This window comes from Dromiciops gliroides, chromosome 2 (genome assembly GCF_019393635.1).
Source record: "Dromiciops gliroides isolate mDroGli1 chromosome 2, mDroGli1.pri, whole genome shotgun sequence".
Classification (NCBI taxonomy): domain Eukaryota; kingdom Metazoa; phylum Chordata; class Mammalia; order Microbiotheria; family Microbiotheriidae; genus Dromiciops; species Dromiciops gliroides.
In genome coordinates this window covers 260,814,777-260,834,290 of record NC_057862.1, presented here as the reverse complement: position 1 = coordinate 260,834,290, position 19,514 = coordinate 260,814,777, and the positions used below count along the sequence as shown (strand labels likewise).

At 41.7% G+C, this 19,514-nt stretch overlaps 2 protein-coding genes across 4 annotated transcripts in view; one reads left to right on the top strand and one right to left on the bottom strand.

The window, feature by feature from the left end:
- ACTN1 (actinin alpha 1) overlaps window positions 1-19,514 on the top strand; it is a 132,820-nt gene that overhangs the window by 61,058 nt on the left and 52,248 nt on the right. For all 3 annotated transcript variants that reach the window (XM_043983099.1, XM_043983098.1, XM_043983097.1), the window contains exons 2-3: window positions 14,823-14,937; window positions 18,441-18,560. In XM_043983099.1, the coding sequence (XP_043839034.1) occupies window positions 14,823-14,937; window positions 18,441-18,560 (235 nt within the window). The remainder of the gene's footprint in view (window positions 1-14,822; window positions 14,938-18,440; window positions 18,561-19,514) is intronic.
- On the bottom strand, window positions 11,078-11,425 carry LOC122740642 (40S ribosomal protein S26-like). The gene has a single exon (XM_043983100.1). It carries the CDS (start codon window positions 11,423-11,425, stop codon window positions 11,078-11,080), a length of 348 nt encoding a protein of 115 aa, XP_043839035.1.

Here is a 19,514-nt window from a genome sequence, read left to right as displayed (position 1 = left end):
ATTTTTGGAGTTTTATTCATGGTGGTTTTTTTTTTTTTTGCATCAGAATTTGATAGAAAAATAGTTAGGTGAAACTTTCTGACAAAACATTTATATCTGACAGGCAGAGTTTAGTAGATTCTCCCAACCTCTCTGGCGAGAGGAAAAAGGATATATTTTGTCTTCCCTCCTCCAAGACCATGATTGTTCATTAGTTCTAATTTTGTCCGCATTTTACACCTGAGGAAACTGAGGTTCAGAAGGATTAAGTGACTTGTCCATGGTCTTGCAACCAGTAAGTTCTACAGCCTGGATTCTAACCCAAGTTCAGTATTCTTTCTACTATACCAGTATCTTGTTGCTGTGTTTATTTCCCAACATTTGACACACTTGATAAGGGAGGATCTTAAACCTTTGGACATATTCTGTTGCCTTATCTTCTGGGGCATAATGTTGGTCACCAGTTATTGGCATCAAAAAGCATTGAGCAGCTTAGAGGAGTTACTATTTGTTGTAGGCACACTTTACTTAACAGCCCTCAGTAACCTTTTGTGGTAATCAGGAAGAGGAACATGATTCAGATTTAATTACTTTGTTTCATGGATAAAAAAGGATGCTAACAATGATTTTAACTATTTTATATAGAAATTTAGCCAATGTAAATCAATTGCCTGAACAAGGAGACCAAAAGAGTCTCAAGAATGCCTTAGTCAGTGGAGTGGCTAGGTGGCGCAGTGGATAAAGCACCAGCCCTGGATTCAGGAGTACCTGAGTTCAAATCCGGCCTCAGACACTTGACACTTACTAGCTGTGTGACCTTGGGCAAGTCACTTAACCCCCATTGCCCCCCCCCCCAAAAAAAGAATGCCTTAGTCAGTAGGTACTAGACTTGTCAAGCAAAGAAAAATGGTGGCCAAAGGCAACATTGGTTTACAATATAAACTTATTTTAAAGAAATATGATGGAAGTATAGGAGTAGTATCATCTCTTAAGGCAAAAAAAAAAGGCAGAGAGGAGGATAAAAAACACTTGGTAAGGGGGCAGCTAGATGGCGCAGTGGTTAAAGCGCTGGCCCTGGATTCAGGAGTACCTGAGTTCAAATCCAGCCTCAGACACTTAACACTTACTAGCTGTGTGACCCTGGGCAAGTCACTTAACCCCCATTGCCCCGCAAAAAAAAAAAAAAAAAAAAACAACCACTTGGTAAGAACCCCAACTAAGCAAAATCATCTGGAAGACATTGAAGGATGAAAATGGAAGGAGGGTAACAAAATGGGGCAGGGGGCAGCAAAAAGATATAAAGATTTTGATAAGAAAACTTCTTCACCATCAAGGATAACAGAGCCATTACACTTCGATCTTAATATCCCAGTCCATATGTGCTTATAGGGGAGATAGAAAATGACAACAAAAAGAACAAAAATGCATCTGGATTAGTCCAAATGTATATAGAGGAGATCCATATTGGCAGTGACACAGTTGTTAGGGTATTGAAGGTATATGAAGTATATGAAGGAGGGGAAGATACCAAAGGTATAATACAAGATATAATATAATACAAGGTATTATACAAAAAAGAAAAACAAATTATATAACATCAGCTATGTGCCTTGACTTCTCTGTGAGTCTAGAGTGTTCCATGTCAGCCATAGAGGTGTTGTCTCCATGGTGCTCTAGGAAAGGGAAAAGAGACTGAGATGTGAGCTTTTATTGAACAGGAAGACCAAAAACTTCAGGTTTAGAAGCCTGCTTTTATGGGCACAGAGAGGGAAGACTGAAAAATCATAACCTCAGGATTTGGCAGCCTGAGGACATGAAAATAACAGTAATTGCTGACATCTATAGTGATTTCAAAGTTGCAAAGTTCTCTACAAACATGATCTTATTTGAGCTTCACAACAACCTGGCGAGGTTGGTGATAAGTTATTATTATCCCCATTTTATAGATAGTGGGGTACTGAGGCTCAGATTAAGTGACTAGATTGACACACAGCTGGTAAGTGTTGGAGGTGAATCAACATCTGTGCTGATTTCTAATCCAATGTATTTTTTTAATTGTTTACCTCAGGAGGCTCATGTAATAGACTTTTCCCTTTGTCTAAAAGTAATCCTCATAATAAAAAGCACAAAAGCACTCTACTTACTGCTACTGTTGAGAGAGCTTTGAAGTATAAGCAAATAGTCCTACCAAATAAGAGAGAAGGAATTCAGTAAGCAGGATTGGGCTTAGGCAAAAGGCCCTGCCACCAACCTTTCCTTTCTGCCCATTTTTCCTTCCTTGAGGGCATCTCCATCTACTCTCAGGTACTCAGTATTTTCTAGCTCTCTAGAATTTAGACCTGGAAGGGGTCTTAATGGTCATTTAGTCCAACCCTCCCATTTTACAGATGAGAAACTGAGCCCTGGAGAGTTTATGTGACGTGTCCATGATCACACAGGTGGTGAGTGGTAATGCTGAGATTTAAAGCCAGGTGCTCTGACTCCAAATTGAATACTTTTTATTTCCACTATACTTCACACAGATTTTCTCACCTTATCCAAACCTGCTAGAGGAGGATAATCTGATAAAGTAATTCATTTATTTTCACGAATCTGTCTTATCTATTTATGTACGGCAGTCACTGATACATGCCTTTTCATCCCATGCAATTTGTATTCATCTCTATACATAAATTCTGTATTGGGTGTGCTCTGGAAAGCCTAACTTTCTCTTCTTTCTTTTCTTTCTCTTCTTTCTTGCAGGGCAATGAGGGTTAAGTGACTTGCCCAGGCTCATCCAACCAGTATGTGTCAAGTGTCTGAGGCGGGCTTTGAACTCAGGTCCTCCTGAATCCAGGGCCGGTGCTTTACCACTGTGCCACCTAGCTACCTAACTTTTAGGTTGTAGATATTAATGGAATACTCAGGCTACCGTTGTTCTAGCTACATGACTGGCCCAGCCTATTTCCTTTTCTGGTCCTTCCCTAAATCCTCATTGATGTTTTTTTGTTTGTTTGTTTGTTTTTTAAGTGAGGCAATTGGGGTTAAGTGACTTGCCCAGGGTCACACAGCTAGTTAAGTGTTAAGTGTCTGAGGCTGGATTTGAACTCAGGTACTCCTGACTCCAGGGCTGGTGCTCTATCCACTGCGCCACCTAGCTGCCCCCTCATTGATGTTTTATTGATGTCACTTCTTGGGTGCCAATCATTGTTAGTTGTACAATGCAGCCTGGTCTGTTTATCTAGTCTGTTTTGGGTTCCCTGACGTTTTGCTTATTCTGAGATAATGGCATTTCATGAATTGCGGTCCACATGGCATCTGGAAAATATAAGTGTTAGAAAGCCTAGGTTTTTGTGTACCTTGGGAACTCCAAAGAACTAGTCTCCAAACTTTGAATCCATCTTCTGGCTCTCCTCTGTTCAGTCCTGGGCCTAGTTCATGTCCTTCTAATAGGGCCCCTCCAAGATTTATTTCATATAGAATCTTGAGTGTTCCCGGGCAGATTGTCAATCCAGTAGCTTTTGAATGGTCATGAATTCCATTTAGAAGTTCCAGTAATGTTTCTGCCCAGTGGTGTCAAACTCAAATAGAAATGGGTCCAATAAATCACACATAAGGATCCATGTAGTTCACATGCTCAAATTTTCTATGTTCTATTGTATTTTCTTTTTCAATAGAGTAGCCCATATTGATGCCTCTATTCCTGCAATTGATACAGTTAGCCATAAGGGACACCTCTTGGATCTCATCACCTTTAGGGAGGCTTCCATTTGGACTTCGTACAGGGCATCATATATAATACTACCAAACATTTGGGGATTTCTATCTCTGTTTTTTCTCTTCCCTTGAAGTTCATAATCACAGGGCCATTGAATAACATGATCTCAGTTTTGTCTATCAAGGAATCAATGAAATTAATGTAAACATGGGAGGAAATGCCCACTGAGTTATAACTGACTGATAAGGATTCCTTCATTATCTTTTCCAAGGGTATTTACATTTCACTTGGAATCAAAGGGTTGCTAAAGAAAAGAAAATCTAATATAGGAATTTCAGATGTGGGGAGGTAGGAGTTGGAAAGGGGTGATCAGTGAGTCTGAAATCATACCCAGTAGAAGGTACCCTATTTTACTCACATACAAAGTCATCTCTCAGTTGGATGAGGAAAGTTTAGAGAAAGAACACTCCAGAGAAGAGAGGATGAGGGGGGCAATAGTAACTTGCCATGGCTGAAGACTCTACCTAGTGACAAATTCCTCTGGCAACATGGGAATTTGCTTAGCCCTTTTCTCAATCAACTGACATTTTATGAAGTAGCTGCCACATGCAGAACCTTGTGCTAGGCACTGAGAAAGAGGCAAAGTTTAGATAAGACACAATTCTTGACTTCATGAAGTTAACAGTAATTGTGTGTGTGTGTGTGTATGTATGTATATATATACACACACATGCACAAATATATATACGCACATAGACATACACATTTAAACTAAGATATGAGTACATTAAAGAGGTGCATAATAAACTATGTTAGGTATAAAAAAGAAAATGAATGTTAGAGTGGAGGCAGACAGAGTGATCAGGGAGGGCTTTATGGAGAAGGCAGCATTTGAGTTTGACTTTTAAAAATAAAGATGGGGAAGGGGGGCAGCTAAGTAGTGCAGTGGATAAAGTACCAGCCCTGGATTCAGGAAGGCCTGAGTTCAAGTCTGGCCTCAATTGACACTTACTAGCTGTGTGATCCTGGGCAAGTCACTTAACCCTCATTGCCCCGCAAAAACAAACAAACAAAAACAAAAAAAGATGGGTAGGAGAATAGCTAAAGGGCACACCTCAGACTCAGTGAAACCAAGGGTTCAAGTCTTGTTTCTGACCTTACAGGCTATGTGACTCTGGGCAGGTTACTTGGCAGTAAGTTTCTGACCATTGGTAGAGGGAATTTCTAGCTAGGTGTCTCTACTTTGATGAAAACACAAGTCTGGCCCTCTCAAAAAGCTCTTGTGTGTTCAGCATTATTCTAACCAAGCCCAGTATCCCATGCTGGGGACTTTGGAGGGGATGCCTCTGAGCAATTTGTTCTGAATAGTATAATTCTGGGAAGATCTGGACTGTGCCTTTTGTTGTTAAAGAGTCCCTTGTGCCTTCGTCCTTTTCAGAAACCACTTCTGAAGTCTTGGAAAGTCACATAATGCAGGGTGGAGAAGGCTCTGCTTTTAATTCTCTTGTCTGCCATTTGAGAGCTTCTTTTAAAGGATTGACAGCCATGATAACTTAATTAAATACTCCAGTTTAAATTAGCCCCAAAGACCTGCACACACCAGAGGATAGATCTTCTCTGGACAATCCACAGAGGGCTCATGCCCAGATCAGATTGGCAGCCTGTTTGAAGAGGACTGACACCAAGGCCAACCTGCTGGAAATACAATAATTTCTGGCTGTTTATCATGGACTTTTTTTTTTTTATTGAAAGGAGCTGTAGAATGAAACTCCCAGCTCTAAAATGTGTATCTTGCTCAGCTGCCAATATACCCAGGGATAACAATAATTTAGAAGGCTGTGAAGGCCAGTGATACTTGTTTCCCTTCAGACTGTGTGTTTTTAGGAAGGTGTGGTTGCCCAGTAGGACAGTAGGAAGTGGGGGAAAGGGTAAGGGAAGGCTGAATTATGGTTGGGGGCTGGTGACTTTTTTAAATTCAGTGGTTCTCAAACTTTTTTTTTTTTTGCTTGTAGCATGGTATTCTTTGCAGCAAGGATTCTTGGTGTTTACACTGGCAATGCCAACAAAAAGAGAGGGTTGGGCAACTCGTTTGTATATGTACAGGTTGGGCTATGGATAGAGTGTGGGACCTGGAGTCAGGAAGACTCTTCCTTTTTCTTGAGTTCAAATCTGTGTGTGACCCTGGGCAAGTCACTTAACCCTGTTTGCTTCAGTTTCTTCATCTGTAAATGAGCTGGAGAAGGAAATGACAAACCACTCCAGTATCTTTGCTAGGAAAACCCCAAATGGAGTCAGGAAGACTCAGACATGACTGAAAAGACTGAACGAAAGGACAAAAAAAAAATTACAAACGTTGATGTAACTTTATAAGGTTTACAAAGTGCTTTATTTAATTTCATCCTCACAATCCTATGAGGCAGGTGCTAGCTATTATTATCTCTATTTTATAGATAAGGAAACTGAGACTAGAAGTTAAATGATCTGCCGGGGGTCATGTAGCTTGGGAGTATCTGAGATAGGATTTAAACTCATGTCTTTCTGACTACCGAGTCATTATACCTTGCTGCCTCTATTTTATTTTATTTTTTTGTCTGCCATAATTAAACCATACAAAATTTTATAGCATGTCTAACAAAACTCAAAGCATGCCCTTTAAGAGCTTATCTGTTCAGTGAGCCTAAAACCTACATGGGAACTTTCCCTCAGGGGTGCAAACACCATGTGATAAAAGTTTTGTATGTTTCTAAGGAAACCTTTCCATAACACGGAATAAGCCATCAATCTTATGTTTGGTTTCCTGGTTCCAGGTGATAAGGGACATCACATCCCCCATCACTATTCTATGGCTAAGGAAAGCAGTAGTGGGAAATTTGCCAGCTCTCTAGCTGTATTTGCAAAAGTTGTCTGTTGCTAAATAGCAGAAACTAAGGAAAGTTGGACCTGGTTAGTAATTGATTGGAGACTGCCTGGGAATACTGGGTACTAGAAGCTTGGCAGGCAATAATGGACCTTGATTCAAATCCTGCCTCATACATTCATTACCTGTGTGCTACCTAACCTCCCTGGGCCTCAACTTCTTCGTTTATAAGACAAGTGGATTAGTGTAGGTGGCTCCGAGGTCCTAGCTTCAAATCTATAATAATTAGAGTTATCCTGAGCCACCAAGTGAGAGAATCCTAATTATTGGCTATCTTACAAATAGATAATAGCCCATTATGCTTTCTTGAAAAGTCTTCACTTTTGTGGTTATCATCATCTCATTTGCCCTTCCTGTCAGACTTTATTTTCCTCATTTTAAAGATGACAAAATTAAGGCCCAGAAAGTTTAAACAACTTATCTAAGATTGTACAGTGAGTTAGAACTGAGCCAGGACTAGAATACATATTTCTCACTTCTTATTCTAGTGTTCTTTCTGTTATAAATGCTGCCTCTTAACAACAGTACTTGACAGTGACTCAGTGACCATTATCTATATTGCATCCTTTCTGTGGCTGGATCAGTCTTCCGTGAGGGCATTGGAGGGCAAGGGGGACTACATTAGAGGCAATACAGTCTGGCTGGAGAATAATAGGGCATTTCTCTCATGTACTGGTACGGATTCATCTAAAGGCAGGCTAAGAGGTTGTTTTTTTATATCCCAAGATGTTGGGATGGGGGGGAAGGAGAAATCCCTTTTGGTTGCAGATGGGCTTCATTGTTTGTACAGGTATTGCTTAGTAGGTTGGAAAAGCACCTATGTAAGCAGTTATTCATCCTTCTGTCGAGGTCAGCCAACAGCTTGGACTTTGGTTGCTGTTTTCAATTTGTTGAGGAGTGTAAACATCAGGAAAGAAGAGTGGGGAGGGAGGAGGGTCCAAAAGTGGACCATTCTTAAAGCTGCAGAGTCTCGGAAATAATAGAGGAAATACTTCTCCAGGAGAGAACAAGACAAGTGAAAAGCTACTTTTATAAAATACCAGCTAAGCACTAGATTGAGGTAATACTGAGCAAGTCAGAACCTAGAAGATGTGGACAAATTACATTGTATACTTGGAAGACAGCTTTGCTCTCAGTTTTAAAACCCAAGTCTGTGACCCGGTGAGACTGTAACCTTAGCTTTCAAAGGGTGCCTAGGATACACTGTGTGACCTTGAAACCTAGGCACACTATATGGTTTATTCACTGGGGGGTATTAACTCACACTGTGGGAAGGAAAGGGGAAGGAAGGAACAAGCATTTGCTAAGTTCCTACTGTATGCCAGACACTATGCTAAGTGCTTTATGAATATCTCAGGATCCACAGGACAACCCTGGGATATAGGTGCTATTATTATCATCCCCATTTAAAGTTGAGGAAAGAGAGAGAGACAGATGTTAAGTGACTTGTGCAGGGCTGTGCAGTTAGTCAGTATCTGAGGCTAGATTCAAACTCAGGTCTTCCTGACGCCAGGGTTAATGCCCTATCCAGTATCCTAAGGCATATGTCTCTACTTCATTGGCTAATAAGTCATTGTAAACCATTGTAGGTGTCCGACCAGGAGGGACCTCAGAAACTATGTAGTCCAACTTCTCATTTTACAGATGAGGGGACTGAGAACCACATAAGGTTAAGTAAAGATCAAGAAGATAGTGAATATCTGAAGTCAGTGTTTTCTGACTCCAGAATCAGTGGGTTCCCCCCCCCCCCCACTATCGTATAACAGTCATAATCTCTTGCTGTGTAAACCAGGGATAAAACCTCTTGTCTGGAAGAAGAGAGACTTGATACCTTATAGTCCAAATTGAAATCTTTCTGAAAGGGGAGGGTAAAGTCATTAAAACTCAACAACCAAGTTTGGTAGGAAAGGATGTAGTTTGGGAGGGGTGGGGCACACTTTGGGTGGAAAGAAAAATTTATGTTGCTTGGATGACCTATAGAAATAGCTAAGGAAAGAAATTTCCTTGAAAACTCAGTGGTGTTTTTTTCTTTTCTTAAGACCTTAAAAGGGGCTGTGTTTTTGGCACTGAGAGAAGCCAGGACTCTACTATAAAAGGAGAGAGCCCTCCACCAAGGTGTCTGGGAATTTGGGTGCCCAGAGTTCCTAGCTTAATTCCTGGGCATGACTCATCTTTCAACCTTGTCCTAATAAGGTAGTGACTTTAAGAATGGCAGAAAACAGAAAACTAAGTTTAATTAAGTTTGATCTTTTTTAGGAAAGATTGCAGTGGACAGAGATATATAGGGAAAGTCATTGTGGTCAGGACCTCTTAGCTGTCTGGGAATCCAAACTTGTAGCTTCACACAAGGAAAGGAAAATGTCTTTTCTGGGTGGATTTTGGCCATTGGCTCCTTAGCTTCTAGGAATGAATTGCTGATCTATGACATTACTTCCTTCCTTCCCTACCCTCCTCTGTGCCCTCCCCCCCCTCGCCCCCGCCCATTTTCCTTTTATAGACTAATAGTGAACATGAGTCAGCTCCTACACAGGATCATGGATTAGTTTGAGGTGTTTGTTTAATGCCATAAGCATTGATCATTCAGCAAAGGAGGAGGATGACATTACTACCCTTTGCCATTATCCTTTTTTTTTTTTGGGTGGGGCAATGAGGTTTAAGTGACTTGCCCAGGGTCACACAGCTAGTATCAAGTGTCTGAGGCTGGATTTGAACTCAGGTCCTCCTGAATCCAGGGCCTGTGCTTTATCCACTGTGCCACCTGGCTGCCCCCACCATTATCCCTTTAGAAGAAAAGATTTCAAATTTTTCAGACTCATACCTCTGGCAGGTTTTTCCTGTTGTGTTCTATGGATCGCACTGCCTGTTACTCAGCCCATCAAGCCAATATTGGACAATAACCAATGGAACATGAGCACCTGTCTGCTGAGTGCTTTGCTTGAATCATGGAAATCCTAGAACTTTAGAGCTGGGAGGTTCCTTACGAAACTTATTTATAAACTTACTTACTAAAGTCTTCCTAGTTAACTGATAAATAAATTAAAGCCCAAAGAAGTCCTGTACATATCTATATTTGCCGAGTGTCTCAGGTATATTTTTCACACGGTGTGCGTCAGTGGAAAGAACTTTGGCTCTGAAATCAGAAGACCCATGTTCAAATCCTACCTCTGACAAGTCATACTATGACCTTGGGCAAGTCACTTAACATCTCAGGGCCTGAGTTTCCTCATCTGTAGAAATGAGGGCCTATGATCACGTGTAAGTCACTGAACCTCCCTAGGCCTCAGTTTCCTCATTTGTAAAATGAGACATTTGGATTAGATGCCTCTGGGATCCCCTACATCTCTAGGTCTATGATTGATCCTTCAATAAGCAGGCTTATTGGCAAAGCATAGGTTTAACTTAGGGTATTGGAACCTATATGTGTTTACTCTGAGGGGGTCAGTAGAGACCCTGCTGATCTAATTAATACTTCACTGAAGTATGCCTTGATAACTAGATTAATTCTTATTTTTACCATTTATTCAATAGAAGTGGGGAGAGGCAGCATACAGAAAACCAGCTTCAAATCCCGCCTCTTACATATTGGCTACATGACCCTGGATGAAAATTTAACCTCTTGGTGCTTTTGGCAATTCTGTAAGATTTCTCTAAGTTTCAGAGGTGCTGACCAGCCATGATAGAGGAGAGGGGATTTCATCATCCTGGTATCTGAAAGCACAGGCCCATCTTCTCTCCCTGTTCTTTTTTTTTTTTAAGAACACTTGTATTTTTTTATTCTCAATTACATGTAAAGTTTTAGGGTTTTTTTTTGTTTAGTTTTGTTTTAGTGAGGCAATTGGGGTTAAGTGATTTGCCTAGGGTCACACAGCTAGTAAGTGTTAAGTGTCTGAGGCTGAATTTGAACTCGGGTACTCTTGACTCCAGGGCTGGTGCTCTATCCACTGTGCCACCTAGCTGCCCCACATGTAAAGTTTAAAAAAAAAACACATTTAAAAAAATAATTTTTGAGTTCCAAATTCCTTCCCTTCCCCCCTCCCCACTCCTTGAGAAGGCAAGAATTTTATATAGATTATACATGTGCAGTTATGCAAAACATTTCCATATTAGTCATGTTGCAAAAGAAAACAGACTAAAAAAAACCTCCAAGAATAATAAAGTAGAAAAAAAGAGTATGCTTCAATCAGCATTCAGACTCCATCAGTTCTTTCTCTGGAAATCCTTCAGAATTGTCTTGGATCACTGTATTGCTGAGGATAGTTAAATCATTCACAGTCGTTCATCATACAGTATTGTTGTTACTGCGTACAGTGTTCTCCTGGTTCTGTTTACTTCACTTTATATTGGTTCATGTAAGTCTTTCCAGGTTTTTCTGAAAGCATCCTGCTCATCATTTCTTTCTTTCTTTCCTTTTTTTTTTTTAAAGGTAAACCAACCATTTTATTTTCCTCTGATTAGTTCAGGAATTTCGATAGGCAGATAGCTCTTTACATTGGCTTTGGAGGGGGTCTGGGGGCACCACCAGCAGGTCTGAAGCAGGGTGGGGGTGTCCAATCCTTTCGTGCCTCATGAGACCGATTCCTCACTGCCTTGCTGTGGATCGAGCAGCTCACACAGTAATGCAGATTTACATACAGTTTGGGGAGCACATTAGAGTCGAAAACACTGACCTTGGAGATGTCCCTAATGGCCATGGCTTCCATGATGTTGCGGATGATGAACTTCTTGATGGCCTTGTCCTTGGGCATGCAGCAGTCGCAGTTGGTGCAGCAGATGGGCTGCATGTGACCACTGCCCTTCTTGGTCCGCCCATTGTTCCTCCTCTTCTTGGTCATCTTGTAAGGCGGAAGCTGAAAAAGGACTGCTCATCATTTCTTACAGCACAGTGGTGTTCCATTACATTCATTTACCACAACTTGTTCAGCCATTCCCCAATTGATGGGCATCCCCTTAATTTCCAATTCATTGCCACCATCAAAATTACTGCTATCATCTGTATTCTTTACAATAGAAATACAAGGTCAAATTTCAGGACAAAGAATATCTCTAACCTGTGTTGTGTGTAGGATCCAGTACACACAGTATCATATTGAAGAAAATGTAGAGCTCCCTGTTTGACATTGTACTTACCTGCTTTTGTAAAGTGCCCTGAGATCACTTTATCAGAGACTTTGTAAAATAGGTATTCAGCATTTCTCTTCCCTATTACCATCTGCCCTCATGTCATCTGATCTCTCTGATGCCCAGGGTCCTTCAGTACAATGGTCCTGCAGCTGGGCTACCTGGAGGGAAAAAAAAAAGTGGCTCATCTGAAAGCTGGGCAAGATGCATAAAGCTGAAAGGGTTACCGCTTCCCCAGGGAGCTGAGCTATTGATGTTTGCTTCTACTGGTTGTTTTGTGCTGGCTGAACTCTGATTATCTGTACCGGATCTCCCCTGAGCATTTGCTCCAAGGACACTGGTTATGGATAAGAAATCCTCATCTCTCCTCCCCTGGTAAGTAAAGACATTCCAGGTCCTGCTTCCAGTCTCCCCCTCCTCTCTAGTAAAGTTCTATTGTCAATTTAGGAAGTATTGAGGTGATGAGGGGTGAAAGGGAAGCTTGGGATATCTGGAATGGTCAGATAAAGCTGAAGCTTCACCATACTGGTGAGGGAGCACGAGGACTGAGGTGATAAAGTCATTCATTTGCATTTATATTTATAGCCTTCCTAGCTAGGATGATGGATTCTTGGATTTCTAAAGGCTTGGAGCTACACTGCCTCTTGTGGAAGGTTGGGGAAATAGCCATTTCAGTGACCCCTGATGGTCAGTTCAGACTGTCTAGGTAGCTGCCTCCATACAGCATTTACCCACCATTCCCCTCCCCCACCCAGGGGTCTTATCCATACCAGTAAAAAAAAAAAAAAGCCATCCTTATTCTGTCTGTGCAGGCAATAGCCTCTAAGGTCAGAGGACATCGTTCACATCTTAACATCTAACTTATCATCTAAGATCCCACAGATAATAATAATAGCTTAAGTCATTCAGTTTCTTCAGACCTTATTTTATTTTATTTTTTTTGCGGGGCAAGGGGGGTTAAGTGACTGCCCAGGGTCACACAGCTAGTAAGTATCAAGTGTCCTGAAGCCGGATTTGAACTCAGGTACTCCTGAATCCAGGGCCAGTGCTTTATCCACTGCGCCACCTAGCTGCCCCCGAGACCTTATTTATTAAGGGAGGGGGCTGCACCAATTGGTCTCTGGGTTCCCCTACAGCTTTAAATCTATAGTCCTATGATTCCAAAGTAGTTATGCATCAATTAGATTTACACAGCTTACACCTGATGTCCAGAGAGAAAATTGCCCAATAATATGTCCAGTCCTTGGCAGCTAGGTGGCACAGTGGATAGAGTTACCAGGCTTGGAGTCAGGAAGACTCTTCTTCCTGAGTTAAAATCTGGCCTCAGACACTTATTAGCCATGTGACCCTGGGCAAGTCACTTCACCCTGTTTGCCTCAGTTTTCTCATCTGTAAAATGGGCCAAAGGAGGAAATAGCAAACCACTCCAGTATCTTTGCCAAGAAAACCCCAAATGGGGTCACGAAGTGTTGGGCATGATTGAAATGATGACAACAACAACAGCCAGTCCTACCTATGATGGGAAGTTCTGTTACTGAAGGTGGTATGTCCATCATCCTCACCCTTTAATCTCTCCTTGTGTATTGACTCCTTTCTTGGTGCCTACAACCAAGCCAGTGTCTCCTTCATACTTAAAAAAGCCCAAACCCTCACTTGATCCTATACGAAACATCCAACACTTCCCCTCTTCTTCCAAACTCCTTGAGAAAGCTGTCTACACTTAGGTGACTCCACTTACCTGCTTCTAAACCCTCTGCAGTCTGGTTTCCAACCTCATCATTCAACTGAATCTGGTCTCTTCAAACTTAACAGTAATCTCTTATTGCTAAATTGAATGACTTTTTTCTCAAACCTCATCCTTCTTGACCTTTCTGTATAGTGATTTTCACCCTTTTAACCTTGATATTCTTTTCTCTAAGATTTTATGGATCTTCTTTATTTTTGTTTAGTCATTTCAGTCATATCCAATCAACTCTTCTTGATCCCCATTTGGGGTTTTATTGGCAAAGATACTAGAGTGATTTACCATTTTTCTTCACCAGTTCATTTTCCAGATGAGGAAACTGAGGCAGACAGATGACTTGCCCAGGGTCACACAGCTAGCCGGTGTCTGAGGCCAGGTTTGAACTGAGGAAGAAGAGTCTTCCTTATGCTAGGATATTCTACCTTGCTCTCTGTGGTACTATTTAGTTCAGAGAAATCTGGAAGAGCCAAAATAAGTGGGATAGATATGAGAACCAATCTAATGGTGGTTGTTAGAATAGGATGCAGTACCTGGAGACCAAATGGTTGGCTGGTGTTTTAGGTGAATTCGAGAAAGAAGTGAGGAGTTATGCTTCTTGCCCTTCCTGTCACTGAGAGTAGGTACTTGATTATAAAAGGAACTTTAGCAGTTCTTTTGTGGGACCTGAAAAACCTTTGAGATCATGGAAGCCTCCCCAGACAAAACGGAGAAGGACAAATTAGTCTTTCTCATCTTCCCAGTACCTACTATTCTTTTTCATTCCCGCCCAGGTGTCTAGGTGCTCTGTTCAGCCCAGTCTCTCACTGCCTTCTCTACTATGTTCTACTTCTATCCAATCTAGACTTACCCCATCACTCTGTCCCTCCTCTCCCCCAACAAAACTTACTGGTTTTTGGTGACCTAAGGACACTGTTCTTAGTAAGTTTTCAAGAAGGGAAATAATAAACTAAGTAATAGTGAAATGTTAGTATTCCTGGAAATGGGCATTTAAAACAAATAATGCTACTGTCTGTAACCCAAGGAAGAATGGTGACTTTTAGGGCCCTAATTATGTAGGATAACTCATTATTTTTCAATATAATTCAACAAATGTGTCAAATACCCATGCTGGGTATTACCTTAAAAAAAAGAAGGTATCAGATATTTATTGTAGGGAGGGAGGGAAAACCACTTAGATAAAACTGAGTGGAAGCTCTCATTTTCCCTTGACCAAGAATCCACTTGCTCCCTCTGGTCTTGGAAGTAAGGCCTCTTCAATCCGGTTGGATTCATGGAAGGAATCAATAGTTCTGCAGAGCCGCTGAGATAACGGTATGAGACGAATGAGTCTGGAGATGCTGATCACTCTTCTTCTTTCTCTTTCTTAGACCTTCACAGCATGGTGCAATTCACACCTCCGAAAGGCGGGCACACAGATCGAGAACATAGAGGAGGATTTCCGGGATGGCCTGAAGCTCATGTTGCTGCTGGAGGTCATTTCAGGTGAGGCGGGAATCCTGAAATGAGTTGGGAAAAAACATTAAGCAAGTATTGTTTGAGGTGGAAGAATGGAACAAGGGCTGGTAACAGGGTCCACCTTGACTCAATTTAGTAAAGCCATTTTCTGAATTCTATCCATTTTAGAGAAATAAGCCCAGGTTTAGGAATAGATCAAAACTGTGGCCAGCCATGTATCTGTTTTTGCAAGTAGTTTGATATAGAACAGACGTTCTTAACTAGGGGTCCATGAACTTGTCTTTAAAAATATTTTGATAACTATATTTCAACATATTAGTTTCCTTTGTAATGCTATGTATTTTATTTTATACATTTTAAAACATTATTCTGAGAAGAGGTCCATAGGCTTTACCAACTGCCAAAAGAATCCACAATACAAAAACCCCTGATAAAGAGGAAAGACCATTGATCTAAGAGCTAGGAGGTTCTTGGCACTGCTAACTGGTCATGGAATATTGGGGAAGTCTTTTAAGCATCTCTGGGTCTTAGTTTCTTCATCTGTAAGAAAATGAGGGAATTGGACTAAGTGACCTCTAAAGTTCCTTATAGAGCTGGTGGCCCATTTTTCCTAGTCATGGATACAACGAAGGCTGATATTGCCTGAAAATTCCAGTGTGGGAGGTCTGTTGGGTAACTCTTACAAAGCAGAGTTCTAAACTCCTAGAATCCCCATCTGCCTTTGCTCCTGGGCAGAGTTGGTTCCTCCCTCTCAGGAGGTTAAAGGAGGGGGGTGGTCAAAGCAGTCTCTGTCATATTAATTTGGGGGGGGAGGGGCAATGAAAGTTAAGTGACTTGCCCAGGATCACACAGTAAGTGCCAAGTGTCTGAGGTCAGATTTGAACTCAGGTCCTCCTGAATCCAGGGCCAGTGCTTTATCCACTGCACTACCTAGCTGCCCCCGTATTAATTTTTAAATCAGAATATCAGAGCTGGGGAACTTTGTAGCATGGGGATTGGGGAGAGAACCCCTACAGGGTGTCTAGATGGTCCCACCCCAGCTACTGCTCTGCAGAGTGAAATAGGAAGACTCCATGGTCCCAGCTGGCCCTCGTTTTACTGAAGTCTCCATAGTCTGGCCAGTGCCTGTTGCTTAGTTGGGCTCACCATAAGTGGTATAGGGGAGTGAAGGACTTAGCTGATATAGGAGTTGTCATCTGAGAAGGGAGGAAGTGCCTGTTGGTACCATGCTACACATGCTATCTGTGTATCTCTGGAGAGTCTCTATTAATTGGTGGAAGATAGGATTAATGAATCATGGGTTACCAAGTTTCTCCATATCCTGAGAGGACAGGAACTCTGGAGACCTCTATAAATGGAAAGTATTGATTTAATAATAAAACAAAACCCAAGCCTGGTATATTGGTTATGAAAGAACCAGACTGTAGCTGAGGAAGGAAATTTGTTCACCACCTGGAGTCCATGAGGGTCGGGATCTATGGGAGGGGCCCTTGAGGGGAGCACCGTTGCTGAGGGGTTCAGGCAGTCTCACCGGGAGTATCAGGGCTTGCACTGAGCTGTGTTTTTCCCCTTTCCCAGTCTGACCCTTAGGAAGTAGGATTCGGCATTGAAGTGGTGGTGAGTCAGGCTTTGGTTGTGGTGGAAGAATGTGTCTTTGTCAGCAGTGCTGGGGGGAGGTTGAGAAGCATATGGCAGCAAGCAGTGGGATGCTGCCCAGAGTGGGCTGGTTTGAAGTGTCTGGGAGAAAGGTTTCAATCCTGGGATCAGTACTGGGAACAAGTTCCTTGTAGTATTGGCTTCTTTCTGGTCACAGAACCTGTGCAGGAGTTTTTAAATGGAGTTTTAGAGTCAGAAGGAGGGAGGGCTGGGCTCAGTGAGAGGCAAGCCTCCCTGTTCAGTGAGCTGGTTCCCTTCCATATAAGTGGCTTTTATGTTAACTTCCTGCTAAAAAGCCAGGGGCCCCTTTCCTTGTTGCATTAGAACTGTAAGTCTATTCAGTCTCCTTTTTTGTTTTTGCTAAGTTTTATTGGTATCTGTTGTTTTTATAACAGAGTTTCCCCCTTAAATTCTGCCCTCTCCCTTACTACCTCTTCTCCCCATCCACCACCAAACCCTTCCATGTAGGCCCCCCAAAAAATAAGAAAGAAAAAAAGAAAAGAAATTTAAGCAAAGCCAAGCAACATGGCTACCTAGTTTGATAGCCTAGACCTCTACCTCTCTTTCCTGAGAGAAGAAAAGTGAGTTTTATTTTAGTACCTAGTACCAAAATTATTAGGCAATTGGGTGTGTGTGTGTGGGGGGGGAGTGACTAGATAGAGTGCTGGACCTAAAATCAAGAAGTCTTATCTTTCTGAGTTCAAATCCATCCTCAGATACTTACTAGCTGGGTGACCCTGGACAAGTCACTCAACCCTGTTTGCCTCAGCTTCCTCACCTGGAAAATGAGCTGGAGAAGGAAATGGCGAACCACTCTAGTGTTTTTGCCAAGAAAACCCCAAATGGGGTCACAAAGAGTCAAACATGACTTTAAATGACTTAGCAACAAACATTTTTATTACAACTGAGCAAAACAAATGAATACATCGGCCATGTTTGATAAAGTGTGCTTATTCTGCACTCATAGACCCTCACCCCTGCTGAGAGTAGGGAAGCAGGCTTTACTCCTAATTCCCTGAGGCTCTGATTGGTCAGAATCCTGGTATCTTTTTGTGTTTTTTTTCCCTTTACAATATGATGGTCATTGTGCCTTATGGGCACCACTGCAAACAAATTTTTGTTTTTGCAGGCAATGGGGGTTAAGTGACTTGCCCAGGGTCACACAGCTAGTAAGTGTCAAGTGTCTGAGGCTGGATTTGAACTCAGGTACTCCTGAATTCAGGGCCGGTGCTTTAACCACTGCACCATCTAGCTGCCCCTGCAAACAAATTTTAAAATGCCTTCTGTCCTCTCTAGAAGAATCTATATTGCCCACTGTAGCACAGGCAGAAATCTCTGGTGACAATAATGGTGATTCTTTTCCCCAGTGTTTTAATGTTTACAAAGTCTTTTCCTCATGGGAACTCTTTGAGGTGAGGTGCTTGATGTAGGTATTGTCCTCAGTTAAGAGAAAAAGGAAGCCCAGAAGGTGAAATGACTTCCGCCGGGTTGTGCAGCAAGTTACACAGGAACCAAAACTTGAGCTGTGGCCTTCTGATTGTCAAACCAGGGCTCTTTCCAACGCACCAAGTTCTGAAGGGCTGTAGAAATGTCTGAAGCACAGAAATGCCTAGTGTCTTTGAAGGAAGAAGCAAGGACTGCAGATTCTCTCTTCTTTCTTTATGCCTAGATTGGTGTTTCTACTCACTGAAGGGACAGATACATATATTTCTTGCTATGCTTCAATGAATGTCCTGATACCAGAGCCTTCATTGACTTGGCGGGTGTGTTTGTGTGTATGTGTGAGGGGGTAGTGACATACTATTTCCTTATTTGAGTGTTTTATTTTTGTCAAGCTTTTTCTTTTCTCTTCTTTTTTTTTTTTTTTTAATTAGGTGAACGTTTGGCCAAGCCAGAGCGAGGCAAGATGAGGGTGCACAAAATTTCCAACGTGAACAAGGCCCTGGACTTCATTGCTAGCAAAGGGGTCAAACTGGTGTCCATTGGAGCAGAAGGTAAAAACCCACCTCCCTAAGTGGTGGAATCTGGTAAGGCAAATGGCGATGGCTGAGATTTCCACTCATTTTTCCCCAATCTCATTTCACTTTCAGATTCAATAACCACACACAGCAAGGCATTGGGGGAGAAATGTCCAGTGCCACTTGTCTTATAGACCTCAAGGCCATTCATTTCCATATCTTTTCCCTCATATCATATCACTGTCATTTCAGAGGCAGCTGGATGGCACAGTAGATAGAGTACCAGGAAGACCTGAGTTCAGATCCAGCTTCATTCACTTTGTAGGTCAAGTCACTTAATCCCTATTTGCCTCAGTTTCTTCATCTATAAAATGGAGAATTGAAAACATTTTGTATTAAATATTAAAATATTCTATATTACATATAAAGTAACACCTACGTCCCTGGGTTGTGGTGAGGGTCAAATGAGATAATAATTATAAAGTACTTAGAGCCCTTAAACTCTACATAAATGTTAATTGTTGTTGTTGTTATAATTAATTTCCTAGCACCAGGACTTCACCTGCCATAACAGAACCTTCCCTTGTAATAAAGAAATACAGTGAAGCAAAACAAATCAACATCTAGACCCTCTTTAATAAGTTTTGCCTCATTATGTCTTTATAGGATACTGCTTCTCCGAAAAGTGGAGGTGGCCTACATGCCTCATTGTTAGGTCTCTGATGTCAAGATTGGTCACTGTGTTAATCAGTGTTCTGATATCTTTGGGGGTTTGTTTTTGCTTTTTAGAATACTACGGTTACTGACTTGGTAATTCTATTTCTGCTAATTCCACTCTGGACCAATTCATACAAGCCTTTCCGAGTTCTTCTGAGTTTTTCATGTTTGTCATTTTTTATGGCTCAATAACATTCTGTTATATTAATTTACCATAGATTGTTTAGCTCTTCCTCCACTGACAGGTGTCGTCACAAGAACTCGTTTCTCAGA